General features: G+C 48.5%; 4 protein-coding genes, 1 non-coding gene and 1 pseudogene across 8 annotated transcripts in view; 4 read left to right on the plus strand and 2 right to left on the minus strand.

Moving 5' to 3' along the window:
* LOC119849428 (zinc finger protein OZF-like) overlaps positions 1-21,420 on the plus strand; it is a 776,365-nt gene that overhangs the window by 326,172 nt on the left and 428,773 nt on the right. The window lies entirely within an intron of this gene.
* The window catches only part of LOC119849371, a 1,398,949-nt pseudogene that overhangs the window by 295,075 nt on the left and 1,082,454 nt on the right, over positions 1-21,420 (minus strand).
* Positions 1-21,420, plus strand: part of LOC119849376 (zinc finger protein 420-like) — a 3,142,523-nt gene that overhangs the window by 89,838 nt on the left and 3,031,265 nt on the right. The window lies entirely within an intron of this gene.
* LOC119849401 (zinc finger protein 883-like) overlaps positions 1-21,420 on the minus strand; it is a 273,312-nt gene that overhangs the window by 25,736 nt on the left and 226,156 nt on the right. The window lies entirely within an intron of this gene.
* Positions 44-20,646, plus strand: LOC122457740 (zinc finger protein 436-like). 2 transcript variants are annotated; one of them, XM_043503880.1, is made up of 3 exons: positions 44-97; positions 14,979-15,092; positions 15,456-20,646. In XM_043503880.1, the coding sequence occupies exons 1-3, from the start codon at positions 64-66 to the stop codon at positions 16,310-16,312; spliced, it is 1,005 nt and encodes a 334-aa protein (XP_043359815.1). In that variant the 5' UTR covers positions 44-63; the 3' UTR covers positions 16,313-20,646. The 2 variants fall into 2 exon arrangements, with proteins under 2 accessions (XP_043359815.1, XP_043359816.1); XM_043503881.1 differs by lacking the exons at positions 44-97; positions 14,979-15,092 and adding an exon at positions 15,096-15,200 and having other exon boundaries at positions 15,459-20,646.
* On the plus strand, positions 2,860-2,931 carry TRNAM-CAU. The gene has a single exon. It is a non-coding gene; the product is annotated as a tRNA-Met (tRNA).

Genomic DNA, 21,420 nt, shown 5'->3' on the forward strand with positions numbered 1-21,420 from the left:
TATTTCACCAGGGAAGAGTGGGCTCTGCTGGACCCCGCTCAGAGAGCCCTCTGCAGAGATGTCATGCAGGAGAACCATCAGAATGTGACCTCGCTGGGTAAGGATTCCTGTCTCCTCTCTTCTTAGAAGGGGAAATGAGAAGAGTTAAGGTTCACAACACTCCACAATGCAGCCTCTTCTCTGCCCTGTTTCAGCATCACCCCAGCATGCTAGTGACACACACACTAGCCCTCTGCTCTCCGTTGTTACACAACGTCTGGGCACAGGGCACAGGAGCAGTATAGCATAAAGTCTAACAACTTCTCTTTGCTAAGGCAAAACTTTGATTTAGGTCTCGCATAGCAAACGGAATCTTCCAATCCCTGGCCTGCATTCAGAGATTGAGCCTAAACCACACGAACCATCGCAGATTTTCAGAATATTACCCGCCTTTGCCCTCCCCCAAGGATTCCGTCTGAGTCATTACCTGGAGACCACTAAGTATGTATGCTACCAGAGTGCCGACAACGCTCATGGAAAGTACCCACCCCGTGCACATTTATTGTTGCATCCTTCAACACTCAGCACTGAAGTGAGGCATGCTTGCTCCTTCAAGGTTCATGTTCACCTCCCTTTATCTCACAGTCCCAGCTCTGCCATGCTGTTCCAACTAATCCTCCATCATCCAGTTACAGCTACAGCTGACCCAGTGCACGCAGCTGGAGGGCGTGCACCAAATGCTCGTGCTCCAATCTGTAGAACACAACACAAACAATGGCATGTTCTTAGTCCTTCCTCATCTCTATTGTAGATGAACATAATTTAAGGCCAGAAGGGATGATTAGGTTATCTAGACTGATCTCCTGAATCACACAGACCACTGAATTTCAACCTGTTACTGGTTTCAGAGTAGCAGCCGTGTTGGTCTGTATTCACAAAAAGAAAAGGAGTACTTGTGGCACCTTAGAGACTAATAAATTTATTTGAGCATAAGCTTTCGTGAGCTACAGCTCACTTCATCGGATGCATTCGGTGGAAAAAACAGAGGGGAGATTTTCACACACACACACACACACACACACACACACACACACACAGAGAGAGAGAGAGAACATGAAACAATGGATTTTATCATACACACTGTAAGGAGAGTGATCACTTAAGATGAGCCATCACCAGCAGGAGGGGGCGGGGGGGGGGAAGGAGGAAAACCTTTCATGGTGACAAGCAAGGTGGGCCATTTCCAGCAGTTAACAAGAATATCTGAGGAACAGTGGGGGGTGGGGTGGGGTGGGGGGGGAGAAATAACATGGGGAAATAGTTTTACTTTGTGTAATGACTCATCCACTCCCAGTCTCTATTTAAGCCTAAGTTAATTGTATCCAATTTACAAATTAATTCCAATTCAGCAGTCTCTCGCTGGAGTCTGTTTTTTGAAGTTTTTTTTGTTGAAGGATAGCCACTTACAGGTCTCTAATCGAGTGACCAGAGAGATTGAAGTGTTCTCCGACTGGTTTTTGAACGTTCTAATTCTTGATGTCTGATTTGTGTCCATTTATTCTTTTACGTAGAGACTGTCCAGTTTGACCAATGTACATGGCAGAGGGGCATTGCTGGCACATGATGGCATAGATCACATTGGTGAATGCGCAGGTGAACAAGCCTCTGATAGTGTGGCTGATGTGATTAGGCCCTATGATGGTGTCCCCTAAATAGATATGTGGACAGAGTTGGCAATGGGCTTTGTTGCAAGGATAGGTTCCTGGGTTAGTGCTGTATTGAGCTGAATACCTTGTGTTTGACTAAATCATCTTCCAGTCCTGACCTGAAGACTCCAAGAGAAGGAGAATCCCTCATTTCCTTGGTAGTTTATTAACCTTTGTACCACCCTTACTGCACCACAGTCGGTGGCTAATGCCAGCTCCAGGGTTAAGGGGTGGGGGTAGAGTTAAGGTGGTGGGTAGAGTCAAGGTTGTGTTGTAGGGGTGATATGAATTTTTACGCTTAATTTCCTGGTTTTCAGAGCTCTAAGTTTAGTCACTGTCCATTTTCTGGAAGGGGCACAGCAGCACTTGGCAACCTTAACTCTGTATTAAAGAAGTTAATTAACTGCCTACACGCGAGATTTTGCTTTTAAAATTTTTTTTCGTTAAAGGTGTGATTGTTCACACCTGGGCAAAACTCCCAAGAGGAACGCCTGGAGAATGCAAGCAAAATGCAGAACATAAATTGTCAGAAAGCTATCAGGGGTAGGGCGCTCACTCAAATACATGACGTATCTCTGGTGCAGTGATGACTGCGTGTCCTCTTGAGTCACCCAGTTAGTTTGAGTGGAGATTGATGGAAATACCCTGGATTTTAACAGAGCCTTAGGGTATGTCTACACGGCAACTAATCCCAGGTTTAGTGGGGCCTCGAGTCTGCCAACCCTGTGTTTGGAACCCCAGGCTTGAGCATCTACACTGAATATCTGGGCTCCAGCATCTACTCAGCAGTTTGCAGGTCTGAGTCCAACCAACCATATCCCAGATTTCCTAGTGCCTTTCCAAATTGTTGTGGTGCAATGTGGGGAAAACGTGACTGTCCTCCCCGCACGTCAGGGCAAGTTGTTGCATCCCATGGACACGTCTTGATGAGCTCTCCTTGTGGTCTGTACGCTCCCAGTGACCTGAACTAGCAAAATGGAAGATTCGCCATTGGAAGAAATTCTCTTGCTCTTGGGTTTTTGCTCCTGTCTCACAAAATGGGCAGAGCTTCTGGGAAACGCTGGTGGACGTTCTGGCAGCATTTTCTGACCCACCGAATGCACCTGATAGAGCTAATGATGGTGCAGAAGGAGGAGGAGGAGGATGATACGGACATGGAATACTAAAATCACACAGCAGAGTGGTGCAGCGGAAGCATGCTGGGCCCATAACCCAGAGGTCGATGGATCAAAACCATCCTCTGCTACCTTGGTCGGGGGAAGGAGAGCTCAGTGGTTTGAACATTGGCCTGCTAAATCCAGGATTGTGAGTTCAAGCCTTGAGGGAGCCATTTAGGGATCTGGGGCAAAAAAAAACATTGGATGATTTAGTTGGGGATTGGTCCTGCTTTGAGCAGGGGGTTGGACTAGATGACCTCCTGAGGTCCCTTCCAACCCTGATATTCTATGATACCCATGGCTTTTGGTGTAGCTGCTGCTGTCCCCTCCATAGGCCACTGGAGCACATTGGTGGGATCACATCGTCATGCAGACCTGGGGTGTCCAGCGATGGGTGCAGAACTTTTGCGTGAAGAAAGCTAAATTTTTGGAGCTTTCTGAGCAGCTCGGCTTGATCCTCCAGCATCATGGCGCACACATGACAGCAGCCCTACTGGTCCAGAAGGGGCAGGGGTTGCCATGGAATGTATGCAAGAGGCAGATTTGTCCTGTCCAGCTACTTTTAAGTCCTGATTATGTGGGTCACCCAACCATGGTGTTGGCCAAAGTGTTCCTGGGATGCATTGCATGGTACCATGGAGGGGACTCGGGCCATGGTGGGGGTGTAGTAGGAGCCTGCCCTCTTGTGGCAATTAATGAAAGCAGCCACTCAGACAGGTCTTTTTGCTGCACTCTGCCTTCCTCCCTCAACCAGCGTTCCTGTTCCAGGAACTGCAATGCAATTGTTGGGAATCATTAGGAAAGGAAGAAATAGTAAGACATAAAATATCACATTGCCTCTGTATAAATCCAGGGTACGCCCATGTCTTGAATGCTGTATGCAGATGTGGTTGCCCCATCTCAAAAAAGATGTATTGGAATTGGAAAAGGCAAGAAATGATGAGGGGCATGGGACAGCTTCTGTATGAGGAGAGACTGGGAGTTTTCAGCTGGAAAAAGAGGTGACTAAAGAGGGATATGATAGAGGTCTATAAAATCATGACTGGTGTGGAGAAAGTAGATAAGGAAGTGTTATTTACTCCTCTCATAACACAAAAACTAGGGGTCAATAAATGAATAGGCAGCAGGTTTAAAACAAACAAAAGGAAGTATTTCTTCCCACAGTGCACAGTCAACCTGTGGAAGTCCTTGCCTGAGGATGTTGTGAAGCCCAAGACTATAACAGGGTTCAAAAAAGCCACTGACAGACCTGTCTTCCATGGACTTATCTGGTTCTATTTGTCAGGGATAGTGGCCCTAGCGTCTGTTTGCCAGAAGCTGGGAATGGGCACCAGGGGATGAATCACTTGATGATGACCTGTTCTGTTCATTCCCTCTGGGGTGCTTGGCATTGGCCACTGTTGGAAGACAGGACCCTGAGCTAGATGGACCTTTGGTGGGACCCAGTGTGACCGTTCTTATATCGGCTCCTATGCTGGAACCCTGTCCTCCAGTGCTGCAGCCGACGTGTGCCTTTCCAGCTGCCATGAATCCTTCCCTCTTTGGTATTGCACAGGGTTGTTGGCCCTCTTCAGGATGTCAGCCATAAGTTCATTGTGGACACACTACCTCTGGGTCTGTCTGCACTTCACTCCTCATCCCCAGCCAGCCCCAAACTGAAACTCTCTCCAGCCCCTCCTCCTCTGGGCTTTGTTCCTTTCCAGGGCCAGGAGGCCACCTGATTCCTTTGTTCTCCAACCCTTCAGCTCTCACTTTCAGGGGGGAAGGGCCAGGCCATCAGTTGCCAGGAAATAGGGTGTTGGCCATTCTCTGTGTCCAGACCCCTGCACATACCTGCCCTCTAGGGCTCTGCAATGATCATACACCCTTATCCCACCCCCTAGATACTTAAGAACTTTGTAGGGGAAACTGAGGCACCCCTACAATATTCAGAGAAAACATTAAGAACGGTCCTACTCGTCACATCTTTCACCCCCTTTGAGACCGAACTGAGTGAGGTCACTTTAGCCAGTGACCTGGGGAAGTTCGACCCCCACCAATGTTTCCATGCATGCCCCAGCATCTCTCCCATTCCTTAGCATTGGCTTGCATCAGCCCCACACCCCGTCCTGTGTCTGAGGCATCGGTGAACACTATAAAGGCCTTGGCAAAGTCTGGGTTTACCAGATTTATCGGGCCCTGGATTAGAGCCTCCTTCAATGCGCAGAGAGCCCTCTGGCATTGCTCGGTCCAGACCAGCTCGTCTGGCTTCCCCTTCAGTTGCAGTAAACTTCTTGCAAAGACTACCATGGGGATTCCTTTCCCTAGGGGATTTTCTATGTAACAATTCACCCTTCACAGAAATTCTGCCCTTACCCTCTTCACCTAGGGCTTGCTCTAGAGGAACACTTTCCTGAGCAACAACAGACTCTTTCTGGGACTCGCATCCAGAATTACCTCTGGCCCATCAGGCGGATTCCTACACAATCCCCTTTCAGGCAAATTTAGACTCCCTAGATAAAAGGTTAGAAGTCTTCTCCTTCCCTTTGCCACACACAAGTTCAGGAATCTTTTCCTTCTTGCTACAGGTTTCCACACCATCAGTAAGTAACACAATTAAATCACCTTTCTGATCTCCTTGTGCCCTGGCTAGGGTATCGCCCTGATCAGACAGAGTTGCTACAGTCTTTCCCAACAACACACTAGCAACAGGCAAAATACAAGCACCAGAATTGTCTGATCTCTGGGATTTTGCTAGGACACTAACTGGATGCGACCTAGTTACAGGGCCATTCTCCTGAGCAGACACAAACTTAGGACCATTCCCTTCCTGGGCTTTAGCTGAATCCAGAACCAACTCTGAGACAACTGCACTATCCTCAACCAACACAGGCTGAAAGGCCCCTTCTGTCTGCTCCACAGACAAAGAAGAGCCGGAGACACTTTCTACTTTACCAGACACACAGCTTGGGATCTCGTTCCCCTTGTCCCAGCACACAGGGCTGTTCACAGACAACTGCTTGGAGTCTGGGATAGCTCCCTCCATAGACAAGTCAATACCCCTGACAGACACAGGCACTTTTCCTTCACTGTCACACTTCTCCATCCAGGTAACAGGTAAGGTCCAGGACACTCATCTTCCACTCTCCTCGCCTTCCCACGCTGCTGACTAGACACAGCCATCAGCTCACAAGGCTGCTTAGCCTTATCCAAACTTTCCTTACCAAGCACCTTGCCACTCCCAACGGATAAACTGCTGCTCTTCTCACTACCCTGAGCTACTTCCAGGAAATCACAGTTACCTTTCTCAGGTTCCCTTTTACAAGTTGTGCTCTCCAAGCTCTGTTGTCCTTCCCGTACCAACCTCTGCTTCCACAAGGAACTAGATGTTAAAGTCACTGAGAGACGACAAGTCCTATCCAAAGTGTCTAGAGAGGAGTAGACCTGCCCTCCCCTGCATCCTCGAGAGAGTAACTACCCAGCTGTTCTGCTCTGCAGACTCAGCTCCCCATCTTCCTTCTCGCTGGCTGGGCCTGAGGTCACAGCCCTGCTGAGCCCTGTCCCTGGTTGCTCCCTTCCTGCCGTGGGATCACTTCCCAGCAGCGCCTCTGGACCAGGCAAAACTGGTGGGCAGCCGACCTGCCCTGCCTGTGGGTCCCCCTATTCAGTTGGGGTCTTATCTCCCCCCTTGCTCAGCGCTGCCCTTGCTGTCCCAGTGGGGGCAGGCAGCGAGCTCACTGCTCTCCTTATAGCATCAGAGCCAGCAGGAGCCCCCTCTCCGGTGTGCAAGGGGGCGGGGAGCATCTTTCTGTCCCACCCAGCCCCAGGGTCTGGTTACAGGCAGGCAGGTATCCTGAGGCTAGCAGCTCCTTCCTCCTGCGAGCCAGGTCATCTGCATTTTCACTGACAATTTCCATCTTAGCCAATTGGTTTCCTGGATTCAAATTCAAACCCCTGGCCCTTAAAGGAGCAGGGCCAGGATCCTGTCCCAAAGACACAGTCACTCCCCAACAGGGTCTCACAGCCGATATCCTGGATAACCCCAACGACCAGCCAGCCCCACCCCTTCTGTGTCCGCACAGGGATCTGGGCCACAGGCAGGGCGAGGGGCCTCATCCCTGGGACCCTCACCCAGCTCACGCAGCCCTTCAGCATCTGGTGAGCCTGCACCACCCGGGGCCTGACAACAGTTCTCTCTGGCCCAGGATCTCTCCACCCCACGAATGTCTCTCCATTGACCATCATCTTCCGCTCCCACTGGGGGTCCGAGGGGCCTGAGCCCAGGAGACTCCACACAGAGATATAGGTTGGGGTCAGGAGTGGGAGCCTGTCCACCTCCCCACCCATGTGGCTGACGGAGTCTATGGCCTTGGGACCCAGCAAGGGAGCTGGACACCGGGGCTTTTCCGCAGCATCCCCCTGGTTCAAATCTCCAGCCTGCTCAAAGGCAGTGAGGGGGCATCCACATCCCCCCCTCCTTAACCAGGGGCAGCAATTTATTATTGAGGTTCCCTGCGGAACTGGCACCCCAGGGTCTAGCCCCACTCACCCCTGGGAGGTCCCCTCTGCCTCTCCGCTCCACCATCGCCAGTTCATGCTGCTGCTGCTTCTGAAGCTGATTCTCGGGCTCTCGCTGTCTCTCACGGTCCTCTCGCTCTCTCGGACTCAGCTCCAATCCTGTCCGTCTCTGATCCCCCGATGGGGAACCCGATCGTGAAGATCCCCATCTGGTGGGGGACAGGAGTCTTGGGGATGTCTGGCTCCCACTCCAGCTGCTCCCAGATCCTGCTGTAGCCCCATTTGGGGTCAGGAATCTGCTCTTTAAAGCGATCACCCTCCTCCAGCTGCATGATTAACTGTGCTTTGGTCAACTTTCCAATGCGCAACCCTCTCTTTCTGCACAGGGTTACAATGTCCTTCTTAAGGAGATGGTGACAGGCCCTCACTCCGCTGTCCCCAAGTTGCTGTGGACTCACAGGCCTGTGTGCTCTCAGCTCCCCACGGTTTCCAGGGAGAACCCCTAGTGTGCCAGCCCTTCTCCAGGTCACCACCTCTTTGCCAGGGTTGAGCTGCAGACTCCTGTGCCCCTGGGACCGCTTGCTGCAATCCCCAGGGGGACCCTGTTACTGCAAAAGTCCTTCTCTCTCCCAGGGCCAAGCCGCAGGCTCGTCCACCCCTGAGACTGCTCACCGCAGTCCCCAGAGGGACCCCATTACTGCACAGTCCTCCTCGCTGGTCACACATTCCCAGGGGTTAACCGCCTCCCGAAACCGCTCCTCTCTGAGCCTTCAGCATGCCTGGTCCTCATCAATCCCCCTTTGTTTTACTGCTCCCCAGTCACTTACTGCAGGAAGCGCCATCCACAGGGTGCAGTACATCCCACCACTGCCACCAGTTGTCATGGAGTCCCCAGGCAATGCTCTGGAACTGCTCCCTACAAAGCCAGGCAGGACTCTGGTGAAGTCTCCTTTCTCTGAGCAGACTGACTTGAGGACACACAGCTCACACAGCTTCCACCTTCCTGGGTCTGATCTCAGAGCATTCAGCATCCTCTGCCCCTCCATGCACTTCCCACAGCGAGTCCGCCCCAGGCGGGGTCCTGGGGAAGACAGAGGGTCCTGCCCTGCAACTTCACAGTCAGATGGGACTCTTAGCCAGCCAGTAAAACAGAAGGTTTATTAGACCACAGGAACATGGTCTAAAATAGAGCTTGTCTGCTCAGAGAACAGGACCCCTCAGCTGGATCCATTTTGAGGGGCAGTGAGCCAGACAACCCCGTCTGCACTTCACTCCTGTCCCCAGCCAGCCCCAAACTGAAACTCTCTCCAGCCCCTCCTCCTCCGGGCTTTGTCCCTTTCCTGGGCCAGGAGGTCACCTGCTTCCTTTGTTCTCCAACCCTTTAGCTCTCACCTTGCAGGGGGGAAGGGCCAGGTCATCAGTTGCCAGGAAACAGGGTGTCGGCCATTCTCTGTGTCCAGACCCCTGCACACACCTGCTCTCTAGGGCTCTGCAATGATCATACACCCTTATCCTACCACCTAGATACCTAAGAACGGCATAGGAGAAACTGAGGCGCTCCTACAATATTCAGAGAAAACATTAAGAACAGTCCCACTTCGTCACAGAGGACACAACAGTTCTTGTGGTTCCTGAATGGCAAAGAGAGATTTTATTCCATGTCTTTGGTGGCAAGCCAGCCATGTATGCCATCAAAGTAGGCCAATTTATGGTGACTGAACAGCACATCTGTCCGGGAAGTGGAGTGATCCGCTACTGAGGACATCCTGGCAAATATACCTTTCTGGGAAATGTGACTCTATATCTTGAGTGCCTGATATGGGAAAAGTTTGCAGTACTTGGGACTGGGGAAAAATTTGTGCGGGAATCAGCAGGATATCGTGTTAGTATATGCATGCCTTATGGCCTCCTGCTGGCTTTGAATACAGCTTTTATGGCTACATACAAACACATAAACTATGAGGGACTCCCAAGGAACTCTGCAGAAACCCCCCTCCTATTCCTGGACCCCTCAGCTGTATTTCAGAGAAATGGTTTTCTCATCCATGGACTCCATTGAGCTAAAATGGACTCCATTTCAGCTCCCGACCCCATACAGTTCACTACTTGCAGGTGGCTCTCTTCACAGTGGGGCTGGGACAAAGCAGCCCACTGACAGAAAAGGCAATATCAGGTTTTTATTTTTAACACCTTAGCAAGAATGAGTTTCTAGTAAAGTTTTATTTTTAATGCTTGTTTCAGTGTTTTTGCTTCCCAGTCTCCAGTTTGAACTGCACCTGGTGGTGGAGCGGGCAGGTGGAGACCAAGGTGTACTGGTGGTGGTGGACTTAAAGGCCAGGTTGGGTGCTCCAGGAAATGGGGGTGCTAGCAATGCAGGAGGGGGAGAGAAAGGGCACTTTTTGGCAGGAGCTTCTGTGAGGTGGGAGCAAGGATTGCTTGAGAGAGTGGGATGCAAAATGATTGGGGACATAGGCGCCAACTGCCTGGGGCTCGAGCACCCATGGAAAAAAAATGGGGGGGGGATCAGCACATGCCAGCCACAGCTGTGGGGCGGCCCCAGGGCTGGCCCCAGATCAGCTGTTCGGCAGCTGGTGGGAGGTGCTCCAGGGAGGGCGGAGAGGAGCCAGTGGGGGGCAGGGGGACCTTGTGGGAGGGGGCTGAGAGGATCAAGTGAAGGACAGGCAGGGAAGAGGGCTAGGGGAGGTAGTGGAGCAAGGTGGGAAGAGGTGGGGTATGGGTGGGGCCGCAGGAGAAGTGTGTTTGGAGTGGAGTATCCACTGGGAAAAATAGAAGTCAGTGCCTATAGTTGGAGAGCAGGAAATTTGGGATAACTGGTAGTGAGCAGGGCTGCAAGACATGGGAAAGGAGAAGCCAATATAAGGAGTGAGTGCTTCCGGGGTCCCAGGAGGTGGAGAGGGCTGGGAGGAAGGGGTGTGGGTATATTAGTGAGTGACAGGGCTAGCTGAATCTCCATCCCCTTCCTCAGCTCTTTGAGTCCCCCACCCCAATCAGGCCTTGTGCCTTTCTCTCTTCTGGAGTGGAATTCTGCAATTCTCCTGTTCCTAGGCCAGGCCCTGGGCTACAATACCCGACAGATGAACCCAGCAAGCCAGCCTGAGTGCAGACACCTTTGTCAGTCTGCAATCATTTGTGTACAGTAACAAATCAGCTTTCTTCACGCCAAAGTCGTGTTTATTTTGCAGTAGAAATCAAGGGTAAGAGAAAAAAGGATTTAAAAATAACAGTCTTCACGCCTGCTTGTCTTACCCTGATGGTCAGCTAGGCAGGTGTGACCAAGTGGGAATTGGGGTGATAGTTTTATGATGCCGATGTCTGCCTCAGTTTCCCTGTGTATTTTTGTCAAGGTTCCTTCCCCACTCTGAACTCTAGGGTACAGATGTGGGGACCTGCATGAAAGACCCCATAAGCTTATTCTTACCAGCTTAGGTTAAAAACTTCCTCAAGGTACAAACTTTGCCTTGTCCTTGAGCCCTATGCTGCTACCACCAAGCATGTTAAACAAAGAACAGGGAAATAGCCCACTTGGCGACATCTTCCCCCTAAATATCCCCCCCCCCCAAGCACTAGACCCCCTTTCCTGGGGAAAGCTTGATAAAAATCCTCGCCAATTTGTACAGGTGAACACAGACCCAAACCCTTGGATCTTAAGAACAATGAAAAATCAATCAGGTTCTTAAAAGAAGAATTTTAATTGAAGAAAAGGTAAAAGAATCACCTCCGTAAAATCAGGATGGTAAATACCTTACCGGGTAATCAGATTCAAAACATAGAGAATCCCTCTAGGCAAAACCTTAAGTGACAAAAAGACACAAAACCAGGAATATATATTCCATTTAGCACAGCTTATTTTACCAGCCATTAAACAAAAGGAAATCTTACGCATTTCTAGCTAGATTACTTACTAACAGAAGTTCTGAGGCTGCATTCCTGACCTGTTCCCGGCAAAAGCATCACACAGACAGACAGGCCTTTTGTTTCCCCCCTCCAGCTTTGAAACTATCTTGTCTCCTCATTGGACATTTTGGTCAGGTGCCAGCGAGGTTACCTTAGCTTCTTAACGTTTTACAGGTGAAAGGGTTTTGCCTCTGGCCAGGAGGGATTTTATAGCACTGTATACAGAAAGGTGGTTACCCTTCCCTTTATTTTTATGACAACTTTGCATTGCTACCTGGGGTGAAAAAAGGGTTGCTCTGCTCTTGGGGCAGTACTGGAGATTTGAGTTGTTTGCGTCAGGTAGCTGGCTGGGGTGCGCCAAATGGTTGCATTAAAGGACACGCTGAAGCTGACCCAGATAAATGCAGAATCCAAAGAGACAAAGTCACCTCCCATGGCCAGGACATTTCTACATTGCAACAACCAAGTGCGAGGAACGAGAATCCCCCGCCCCCTCCTCTCAGCAGGGAAGCAGAATAACAGGCTGAGCTGGAGAAGAAAGGGGAAAGGGGGCAGGCAACTGGGCTCTCTCCTGGCACTGACAGAGAAACTGACATGGATTCCAACCAACTTGCTGGCTACTTGCACTGGCCTGGCCAATATGGACCCTGCCTTAACTTTTGCTGCTCTAGGCTAAACTAGGCTGGAACGTAGACCAGACCCTGAGGATCCGTGAGAGCAGATGTAACTTCTTCAGGCATCCCATTGGACCCCCCGTGTCTCTGTCTCTTTCCCCTTTCCAATTACTTGAGATGGACTTCATTTTTACATTGCTCCAGTTTGGCCCTGCTCATCTAACCTAGTTCTGCAAGTTAGCTGGAGCTAGGAGATAGAACAGGAAATGCTGATAGTTCCTGCATCGTCTCATAACAATTTTCAAGTGTTTGCCAAAGGGTGGCTAATTTTGAACCATTATTCTTCCCTTCCTGCTTGTTTTCCGTTCAGCCCCCCCCCCCCATTAAATTGAACCAACATATTCATACAGTAATTGTCCCAATAGCCAGGTCAATCAACGTACAGTATTCAACAATATTACAGAGCAGCTCCAACTCCCATCTCAGGGGTTTGGCGCTACAGGGGAGGGCCCTACCAAATTCATGGCAATGAAAAATATGTCACATATGGTGAAATCCCGTCTCCCCTGTGAAATCTGGATATTGTAGGGGGGCTCTAGAACTGGGCAGCTAGAGAGAGGCAGTTGCTGGCCAGGCACCCAGCTCTGAAGGCAGCACAGAAGTAAGGGTTGCAATACTGTGGGCTCACTACAATAGCCTTGGGACACCCCACCCATGATGCTCTTTTGGGTCAGGACCTCCATGGTTACAACACTGTGAAATTTAAGATTTCAATATCTGACACGGGAAATCAAGGTTTTTAAAATGCTCAGACTCTGAAATTTACCAAAATGAACTGTGAATTTGGTAGGGCCCTAGATATAGGATTAAGGGTCACATGGGAAAGGGGGAGGGGCTGTTCATTGGGAGTGAGTGGAGGGGAGGTCTGGGAGGATCTGGAGCGGTCAGGATCCTACCCCATTAATACAGAGTCCCTACAGAGCCCTCACATATTTAGGGGCTGCACCCCATTCTTCTTACTGTCCCATTTCACTTTATTTTATCTACATTTTCAAATATTATTGTTTTCACTCTTTTCTCCATTGCTGAGTGCCCACCCACCACCACACTTGCTTCTTCCCTGCCTACTGTGTCCCTAGCCATGATTTCTCAGGCCTTCCATTCTTCCCAGCCACAAGATGACCCCTTCCCTGCGAAAAGCAGGCTATCTTGACCATTTTCTAGGTTGGGAGTGACTCTGGGGATGCAGAAGATCGTCCTTCCTCCTCCCTATCTTCAGCAGCCCCAATCTCTCTTGGCTTTTTGAGTCAGTCCCGCCTGATGTCACATGGCCCAATTCCTATTAGAATCATAGAAGATTAAGGTTGGAAGGGACCTCAGGAGGTATCTAGTGCAATCCACTGCTCAAAGCAGGACCAAACCCAACTAAATCATCCCAGTCAGGGCTTTGTCAAGCCGGTCCTTAAAAACCTCTAAGGATGGAGATTCCACACCTTACTAGGGAACCCATTCCAGTGCTTCACCACCTCCCTAGGGAAATAGTGTTTCCTAATATCCAACCTAGACCTCTCCCACTGCAACTTGAGATCATTGTTCCTTGTTCAGTCATCTGCTACCACTGAGAACAGCCAAGCTCCATCCTCTTTGGGACCCCCCTTCAGGTAGTTGAAGGCAGCTATCAAATCCCCCCTCACTCTTCTCTTCTGCAGATTAAATAATCCCAGTTCCCTCAGCCTCTCCTCGTAAATCATATGTTCAAATCCCCTAATCATTTTCGTTGCTGTCCGCTGGACTCTCTCCAATTTGTCCACATCCCTTCTGTAGTGGGGAGCCCAAAACTGGATGCAATACTCCAGATGTGGCCTCACCAGTGCCGAATAGAGGTAAATAATCACTTCCCTCGATCTGCTGGCAATGCTCCTACTAATACAGCCCCATATACCATTAGCCTTCTTGGCAACAAGGGCATACTGCCGACTCATATCCAGCGTCTCGTCCACTGTAACCCTCAGGTCCTTTTCTGCAGAACTGCCGCTTAGCCACTCAGTTCCCAGTCTGTAGCGGTGCATGGGATTCTTCTGTCCTAAGTGCAGGACTCCGCACTTGTCCTTATTGAACCTCATCAGATTTCTTTTGGCCTAATTCTCCAATTGTCTAGGTCACTCTGGACCCTATCCCTCCCCTCCAGCGTATCTACCTCTCCCCCCAGCTTAGTGTCATCCGTTAATTTGCTGAGGGGGAAATCCATCCCATCATCCAGATCATTAATATTGTTTAAATTCTCCTTTTCCATGGGATGGATATTTATCCATCCTATCATACAGATCATGAATATTTTTTATATTCTCCTTTTCCAGAGGAACTAGAGTCTGCTGCTCCTGAATTATAGCATCTAACTTCCCAGCCTTCTCCAGACCCTGGGGGATTTCCAGACTCCCTCCCATTTTGTCTGACTTGCTAGTGTCCCTTGCTAGAGCCCCCCAACCCTGCCCGCCCATTCTGCCTGAGATCCTTCCCCTTTCCCCCGCCAAATCCCAGAGGCGCCCACATGCACTGGCTCCAGCTCCCCAGAGTCCCTGCCTGCAGCCTGGGCCCCACCTTGCCCCAGCCCAGAGGAGGAGGCCTGGGGGCAGACTGTGGGTTCAGCCTCCCCCGGCCTGTGATACCTGCCGCCCATGCCTCATTCCTCAAGATGTGCTTTCCTGACATCTAATGCTCCTGAGATACCATGCTCATTCCCTCCTATTGCTTAGTCTGCTGACTCCCACCAACCCATGCTCGCTGTTCCCAGCTTCCCTGCAACTCTGTTTCTCTTTCTCGGAAAGAAGCAGGAGATTTCCTTGCCTGCTGCCATCTTCCCCTTCTAGGCTGCAGAGTTACAGTCTCTGTGTTCTAGGCCCCCCTTTGAGGAGGATTGTCAGGTGGTGTGTTTTCTCAGTAGAGATGGGGTTAGTTAAATCCCTCTTTCAGCAGAGCCTCTGACACGTTTGAGCCTCTGGGGAGCTGGCCCCAGCATATTGCAACTTCCGAATGGGCTGGGGTTAAAATAAACAAATTTTTGTGTGTGACAAATCTCCCACGAACCCACTGGATTTCTTTTCCCTCTGCAGAGTTCCCGATTTTCAAACCTGATGCGCTCTCCCATCTGAAACAAGAGGATGAACCAGGGGTCCCAGAGATCTCTGATTCAGAGGAGACAGAGAGCCTCAGGGATGCATACACAGGTGAGGAATCATGAAATCAATTTGAAACCTGTCCGTGTCTGAGGGACACAGCAGGGATTCCCGACAGAGACCTTGTGAGTTCTCCGAGTTCAGGATTGTCCCCAGCAGGTTTGTATCCTCAGGGCAGATGTCACTCATGACTTCCTACGCATCCTGAGTGACACCTGGCAGTAGCTTCCTCCTTGGCCTCCCTTCCCCCTGAGTGTTTGGATGGGATTTACAGGAAGAATTGATCTCCCTCACTCCCATGGGAAAGACTTTGGGGAAATTCAGTTCCTGATTAATTTCCATCTCTCCAGCACTTGTTTTGGTTTGCTTTCCCCTTTTCCATTCCTGTTTCTGAGGCGTCTCTCTCTATCCCAGCAGGTGATGGGATGGTGAGTGAGAACGAGGAGAAGAAACCTTCGCAGGAAGATGCTGAGCAAGTGGAACCATGCAGTGCATTGCTGCAAATATCTCAGGAGGATGTGTCCCAGAGTCATGAGCAGAGAAAAGGTCGTGAGAGTCAGCACAGGCCAGAAAGGAGGCAGGGAAACAAGCCAAGGGAGAAAACAAAGAGCTCCATTCATTTTTGGAGACCTCACAAGTACCTTGAGGAAACCACAGCCCAACACAAAATCCACACAGAAGAGAGAAATAACCCATGCAGTGAGTGCGGGAAAAACTTCAGTAGACGTTCTGACCTTATTAAACATCAAAGAATCCACACAGGGGAGAGACCTTATGAGTGCTGGGAGTGCAGGAAAAACTTCACTCGCAGCTCAAACCTCATTGCACATCAGAGGATCCACACAGGAGAGAGACCCTATGAATGCAGCAAGTGTGGGAAAAGCTTCATTTGGCGCTCAAGCCTTATTACACATGAGAGAATACACACAGGGGAGAGACCTTATGGGTGCTGTGAGTGTGGGAAAAAATTCATTGAGAGCTCAAAGCTTAGGAAACATCAGCGAATCCACATGGGAGACAGCCCTTATGAATGCTGTGAGTGTGGGAAAAATTTCACTCAGAGCTCAGACCTCATTGCACATCAGAGGATCCACACAGGAGAGAGACCCTATGAGTGCTGTGAATGCGGGAAAAGCTTTGCTCGGAGCTCAGACCTTATGAGACATCAGAGGATTCATGTGGGAGCCAGACCTTATGAGTGCTGTGAGTGTGGGAAAAACTTCGCTCGCAGCTCAGACCTTATTAGACATCAGAGGGTCCATACAGCCTAGAGACACTACAGATGCTCTGAGTGTGGGAAAGCTTGTCTCAGAACTCAGCCCTTACTTATCATCTGAGAATTTGAAAGGGAAATAAACACCACAAGAACTTTACCAAGGGCTGACAACAAGTTTTTTTTCTCTTTACTAGTTTTTGCTAATTCCCTCTTAAAAGCTCTTTGAACTATTTGCTTTACATGGTCTCTCGGGTCCCCTAGGTGGGTTGCCCATTTTTCTCTTTTGTAGCTAACCATTCTTTGGGATTAATCCTCTGGTCCATTCTATCAACTCCTTTATTCTATGAATCATGGGAGCACGTGTCCTTCCTACCAGGAATGTCATTAGCTCCAGGGAACAGGGGTGACCTAAACTAGCTCCATCGAGATAAAATTACCTGGCCCTCATCTCCACTCAGATTTCCCTTGGCCTTAGCTAGCTTGATGTAAAACCACAACTATTCCTGCAGTAAAGACATAGCCTGTGTATAGTAGCTGGGGGTGTCTAGCAGGTTTACTCAGAACCTCACCAGTGCTCCATCAGTTTTCCTTGTCTAAACAACCCTGGAGCATCTCTTTTGCTCTCACTGCAAAGTGATTGTTAAAATCACCAAGTTCCCCTTTGGGCACCGATTTCCTTATTCTCATTGTTCTCACATTGCCATGGGTTGTGCTGAACATCAGTTATTTTTGTACCATTTTCTCACTTAAAATATATTTGATTATAGTAAATTCTGTGACACCCAAAGACAATCAGTTTTGTCGGAGGGATTCCCTCCTTTCCCATCATCCCAGCAGTGTTTCCTTCTGTCTCAGCTGTGTAGAGTTTATCTTTTTCACATTTTTTTCCTCCACCTCCCATAGTTTCCCAAGACACAGTGTTCTGAGCTCTCTGTGCTTGGGAATCAAGATTAGATTTGTTTGATATTAAATCAGACTCACTAGGTTTGGAGGTAAAAGAGTCACAGTCCTGGAAGGAGATTTTTTAATGAATCTAAAACCATGTGATCATTCTTAGTTTAAACCCCATTTTTCATCTATAGGCAAAGCCACCTCCTGTCTTTTCCCTTCTGAGTTGGGATTGTTTTTGGATGGGAAGGCTGGCTGTTTTTTCCCATTATGATGATGCTAAAACTTTCCTAAATCACAGGACTCAGTAACTGTGAGACAGCATGGAGTGAAGCAGGTTTCAAAGGATGAGAAGAGAAGATGATGGGAGAATCTGTTGTCCTGATTCTGAGTCATCAGGTGTATCCTGCTCTGGAATTTAACATTCTGTGAAACCAAAAGGTTCTTACCCCTCAGTGAGAGGTGGGTTTTTCTCTCTCTCCTGAAGGCCGTTTCGTTACATAAATGGACATTAGTTTTGTTTGATGGAATGGAACAGATTTCCTGGGGAATTTGAGCCAAATGGTAAAATAGACTCTCTTTTTTTCCTTTTTCTTTTGCTATTTTCCCACCCTGCCATGATGACCCGGAGAAAGTCCAAGTGCTGTTCAGTCAACAGGAGAAAATACGCCAAGTTATTGGACATGCTAACAAAGCCATAGTAGTGTGTTTAAATCTTTGCTCTGAAATCATGATCTACAGCAGACCCCAAACTGTGCAACTAATTGAAGCCAGTTCAGATGATCACAGTGGTGTTCATTGTTTAGGTCAATATTGTCTCAGGCGATCCATGGAGAGAATTCCAAAGTAAGAGGCATGGAACGGTGCAAGATCCCCTTGTATTTGGTTCTCAAACTGGTTGTGTCCCAGGCCCTACAGGAGGTTACGCCTGAAGATCTTGCCTGGCTAATCTTGTGAATTAGGAAATGTTGTCCCGAACTACGCAGATGTGGAGGAAAGAGAAGTGGTGCTTTGCTGAACTCGCCCTTTCTAGTTGCTGCAATTGTGTATAAAATGAAATCAGTGTTGAATGTGAGACAATTGCAGAAAAAAACTATTTTCTAATAGAAACCCACTCTGGTAACAGTGAGACTTGGATCCAGGGCTCTAATCTGGTTCCTAACTTGGATCTGTGACATTTGAAAGAAATAAACTGGGCATGTTTGAGAGGCCATTCTTCATTAAAAGTACTCAGATTTTGGGTGATCTGGTAAAGGATTCTACCATGAAGAAGTGTAAATTTACCCTGTCCAAGGCAAAGGATTTGCAAGAACTCAGGTAGAAATAACAGGCACGCACTTGTTCATTTTCACCCCAGAGAAGAAGCTGTGGTACACTATGATCCAGGTCAAACTGTTTTTGGAACACCATGGCTGCTACTCTGAAAACTGCCTAGTACAGTGGCACTGATTACATCCCCAAAGGACGCCAGGGTTAGATTGGGAACAATTGTCCTCTACTACTGAGATCCAAAGTTCCATGAGGCAAAGTGAGAAATAGTTGATGTCTTCAGAGGAGATTCCTTCCCCATGGATCCCAGTCTGGCTGCCTTGTTGGACAACAAGGACGTTCATGCTGTGGAAGGGATGGTAACCAATGAAGGAATGAATGGGTCAGGCCCAGAGTTCAGACTGCAGCATTCACAAATCTTGTGTCCTGATTCTATGCATTTGTCTCTTAGTTTTGTTCTTGTGTCTTATGCATTTGGACCCCTTCTCCTCCATCTCCTTCTACTTCGGAAGATTACAAAGAGTAAAAATAAATCACAGGTGTTTTTTTATCATGATGCAAACCTGCCCTCCTAGGAGACCCTTTCTACCAACACTTATGGCAGAAGACCCAGAGATAAATGAACTATCAGAAGTGGAATGCACCTATATGAGGGGTAAACCGTAATGGCTCTCTTGGTCTCAACTGGGATTTCAAAGGAAACCAACACATATCATAGAATCATAGGTTAGGGTTGGAAGAGACCTCAGGAGATCATCTAGTCCAACCCCCTGCTCAAAGCAGGACCAACCCCAACTTTGTCAGGGGCTTTGTCAAGCCGGACCTTAAAAACCTCCCTAGGAAACCCATTCCAGTGCTTCACCACCCTCCTAGTGAAATAGTGTTTTCTAATATCCAACCTAGACCCCCACAACAACTTGAGACCATTGTTCCTTGTTCTGTCATCTGCCATCACTGAGAACAGCCGAGCTCCATCCTCTTTGGAACCCCCCTTCAGATAGTTGAAGGCAGCTATCAAATCCCTGCTCATTCTTCACTTCTGCAGACCAAATAAGCCCAGTTCCCTCAGCCTCTCCTCGTAAGTCATGTGCCCCAGCCCCCAATCATTTTTGTTGCCCTCCGCTGGACTCTCTCCAATTTGTCCACATCCTTTCTGTAATGGGGGGTCCAAAACTGGACTCAGTACTCCAGATGTGCCCTCCCCAGTGCCAAATAGAGGTAAATAACACTTGCCTTGAAGTGCTGGCAATGTTCCTACTAATGCAGCCCAATATGCCGTTAGCCTTCTTGGCAACAAGGGCACATTGCTGACTCATATCCAGATTCCTGTCTGCTGTAATCCCCAGGTCCTTTTCTGCAGAACTGCCACTTAGCCAGTCGGTCCCTTGTTTGTAGCAGTGCATGGGATTCTTCCATCCTAAGTGCAGGACTCTGCACTTGTCTGTGTTGAACTTCAGCAGATTTCTTTTGGCCCAATCCTCCAATTAGTCTAAATCACTCTGGACCCTATCCCTCTCCTCTAGCATATCTACCTCTCCCCTCAGCTTAGTGTCATCCATGAACTTGTTGAGGGTGTAATCCATCAGATCATTAGTGAAGATGTCGAACAAAACTGGCCCCAGGACCGACCTCTGGGGCACTTTGCTTGATACCATCTGCCAACTAGACATGGAGCCATTGATCACTACCCGTTGAGCCCGATGATCTAGCCAGCTTTCTATCCACCTTATAGTCCATTCATCCAATCCATACTTTAACTTGCTGGCAAGAATACTGTGGGAGACCATATCAAAAGCTTTGCTAAAGTCAAAGTATACCACGTCCACCACATTCCCCATATCCATAGAGCTACTTATCTCATCGTATAAAATTTTGCAATCTTTAGGTGTGTCATTGATACCAATGAAAAAGAAATTAAACATGAATTTTTTGGTTAAAGAGTAAGATGCTAATAATGTGGTAACCTGAATTATATTGGAAAACTGAAGTATATGTTGTTTTTTTTTCTTTTTTATTACTAATATAGGCAATGGTGATTAATGCTGTAAAGTTTATTTGGGATAATTTATCCCCCTTGGACAGAGGAGTTCTGACTTCAAACCTTACTCCAAAACTTGGGGTGGGAGAAGTAATGGATCTGAGAGTACAAACTCCATAGAGAATTTAATTATTTGTATTTCAAATGGAATTCATTTGGATAAGTGCTAAAGTAAATGTCTGTAAAGAGGAAAACAATGTGTGTGACCTTTTCCCTCGTTAGATTTTAAGGATCATGGAGTTCCCAGCTTCTCTTGTTTGCAAAGGAAAGACATGAGATGTGTCATGAGATACACATACTGTGATAAACTCAGGACAGACAGCTGCAGAGAGAGAGAGAGAGAGAGAGTGTGTGTGTGTGGAAAACAGTCCCAGAAGGTTAAAAGGTCCTCCTCCCTATCAACTGAGGAGAGGTAACTACAGGTCAATCAGGTTCAGCTGAGAAGGGGTTACCAGATAATCAATTAGGATCAGCTGAGAGGGAGTTACCTGAGGTCAATTAGGGTCAGCTGATTCCAACTAAGGGCTGCCTGAGACCTTTTTAAACCCTCCCTGGTAGGGAGAAGAAGGAAGGATGAGAGAGAGAAGGAATTAAGCTGCCAGTAGGCCAGGAACAACAAGACAGCAGGGGAGGCTGTATTTCCTCTCATAAGGGAAGAAAATGAAGCCCAAAAGACAGGCTGGGAGAAGGAGTGGACTGCCCCTGTGCATCTTAGAAGGGCTGTTTTACCCCAGCCTGTCTCACCAAGACTAAAAACAGCTGAGGCTGGTGAGACTGAGGTGGTACCTTGCCACAATACTTATTAATAAGAATTATGAGGGATGCACAACACACAGTGAGTATTTTATCTTTTAAAAATTCCTGCAACCCATTTTATTTTTGGTGCTGAGATTCCTTTCCCTTTTGAGAAGGGTAGCTCTTAGAGGAAGGTTTCAGAGTAGCAGCCTTGTTAGTCTGTATCTGCAAAA

Source organism: Dermochelys coriacea, chromosome 28, assembly GCF_009764565.3.
Source record: "Dermochelys coriacea isolate rDerCor1 chromosome 28, rDerCor1.pri.v4, whole genome shotgun sequence".
Classification (NCBI taxonomy): domain Eukaryota; kingdom Metazoa; phylum Chordata; order Testudines; family Dermochelyidae; genus Dermochelys; species Dermochelys coriacea.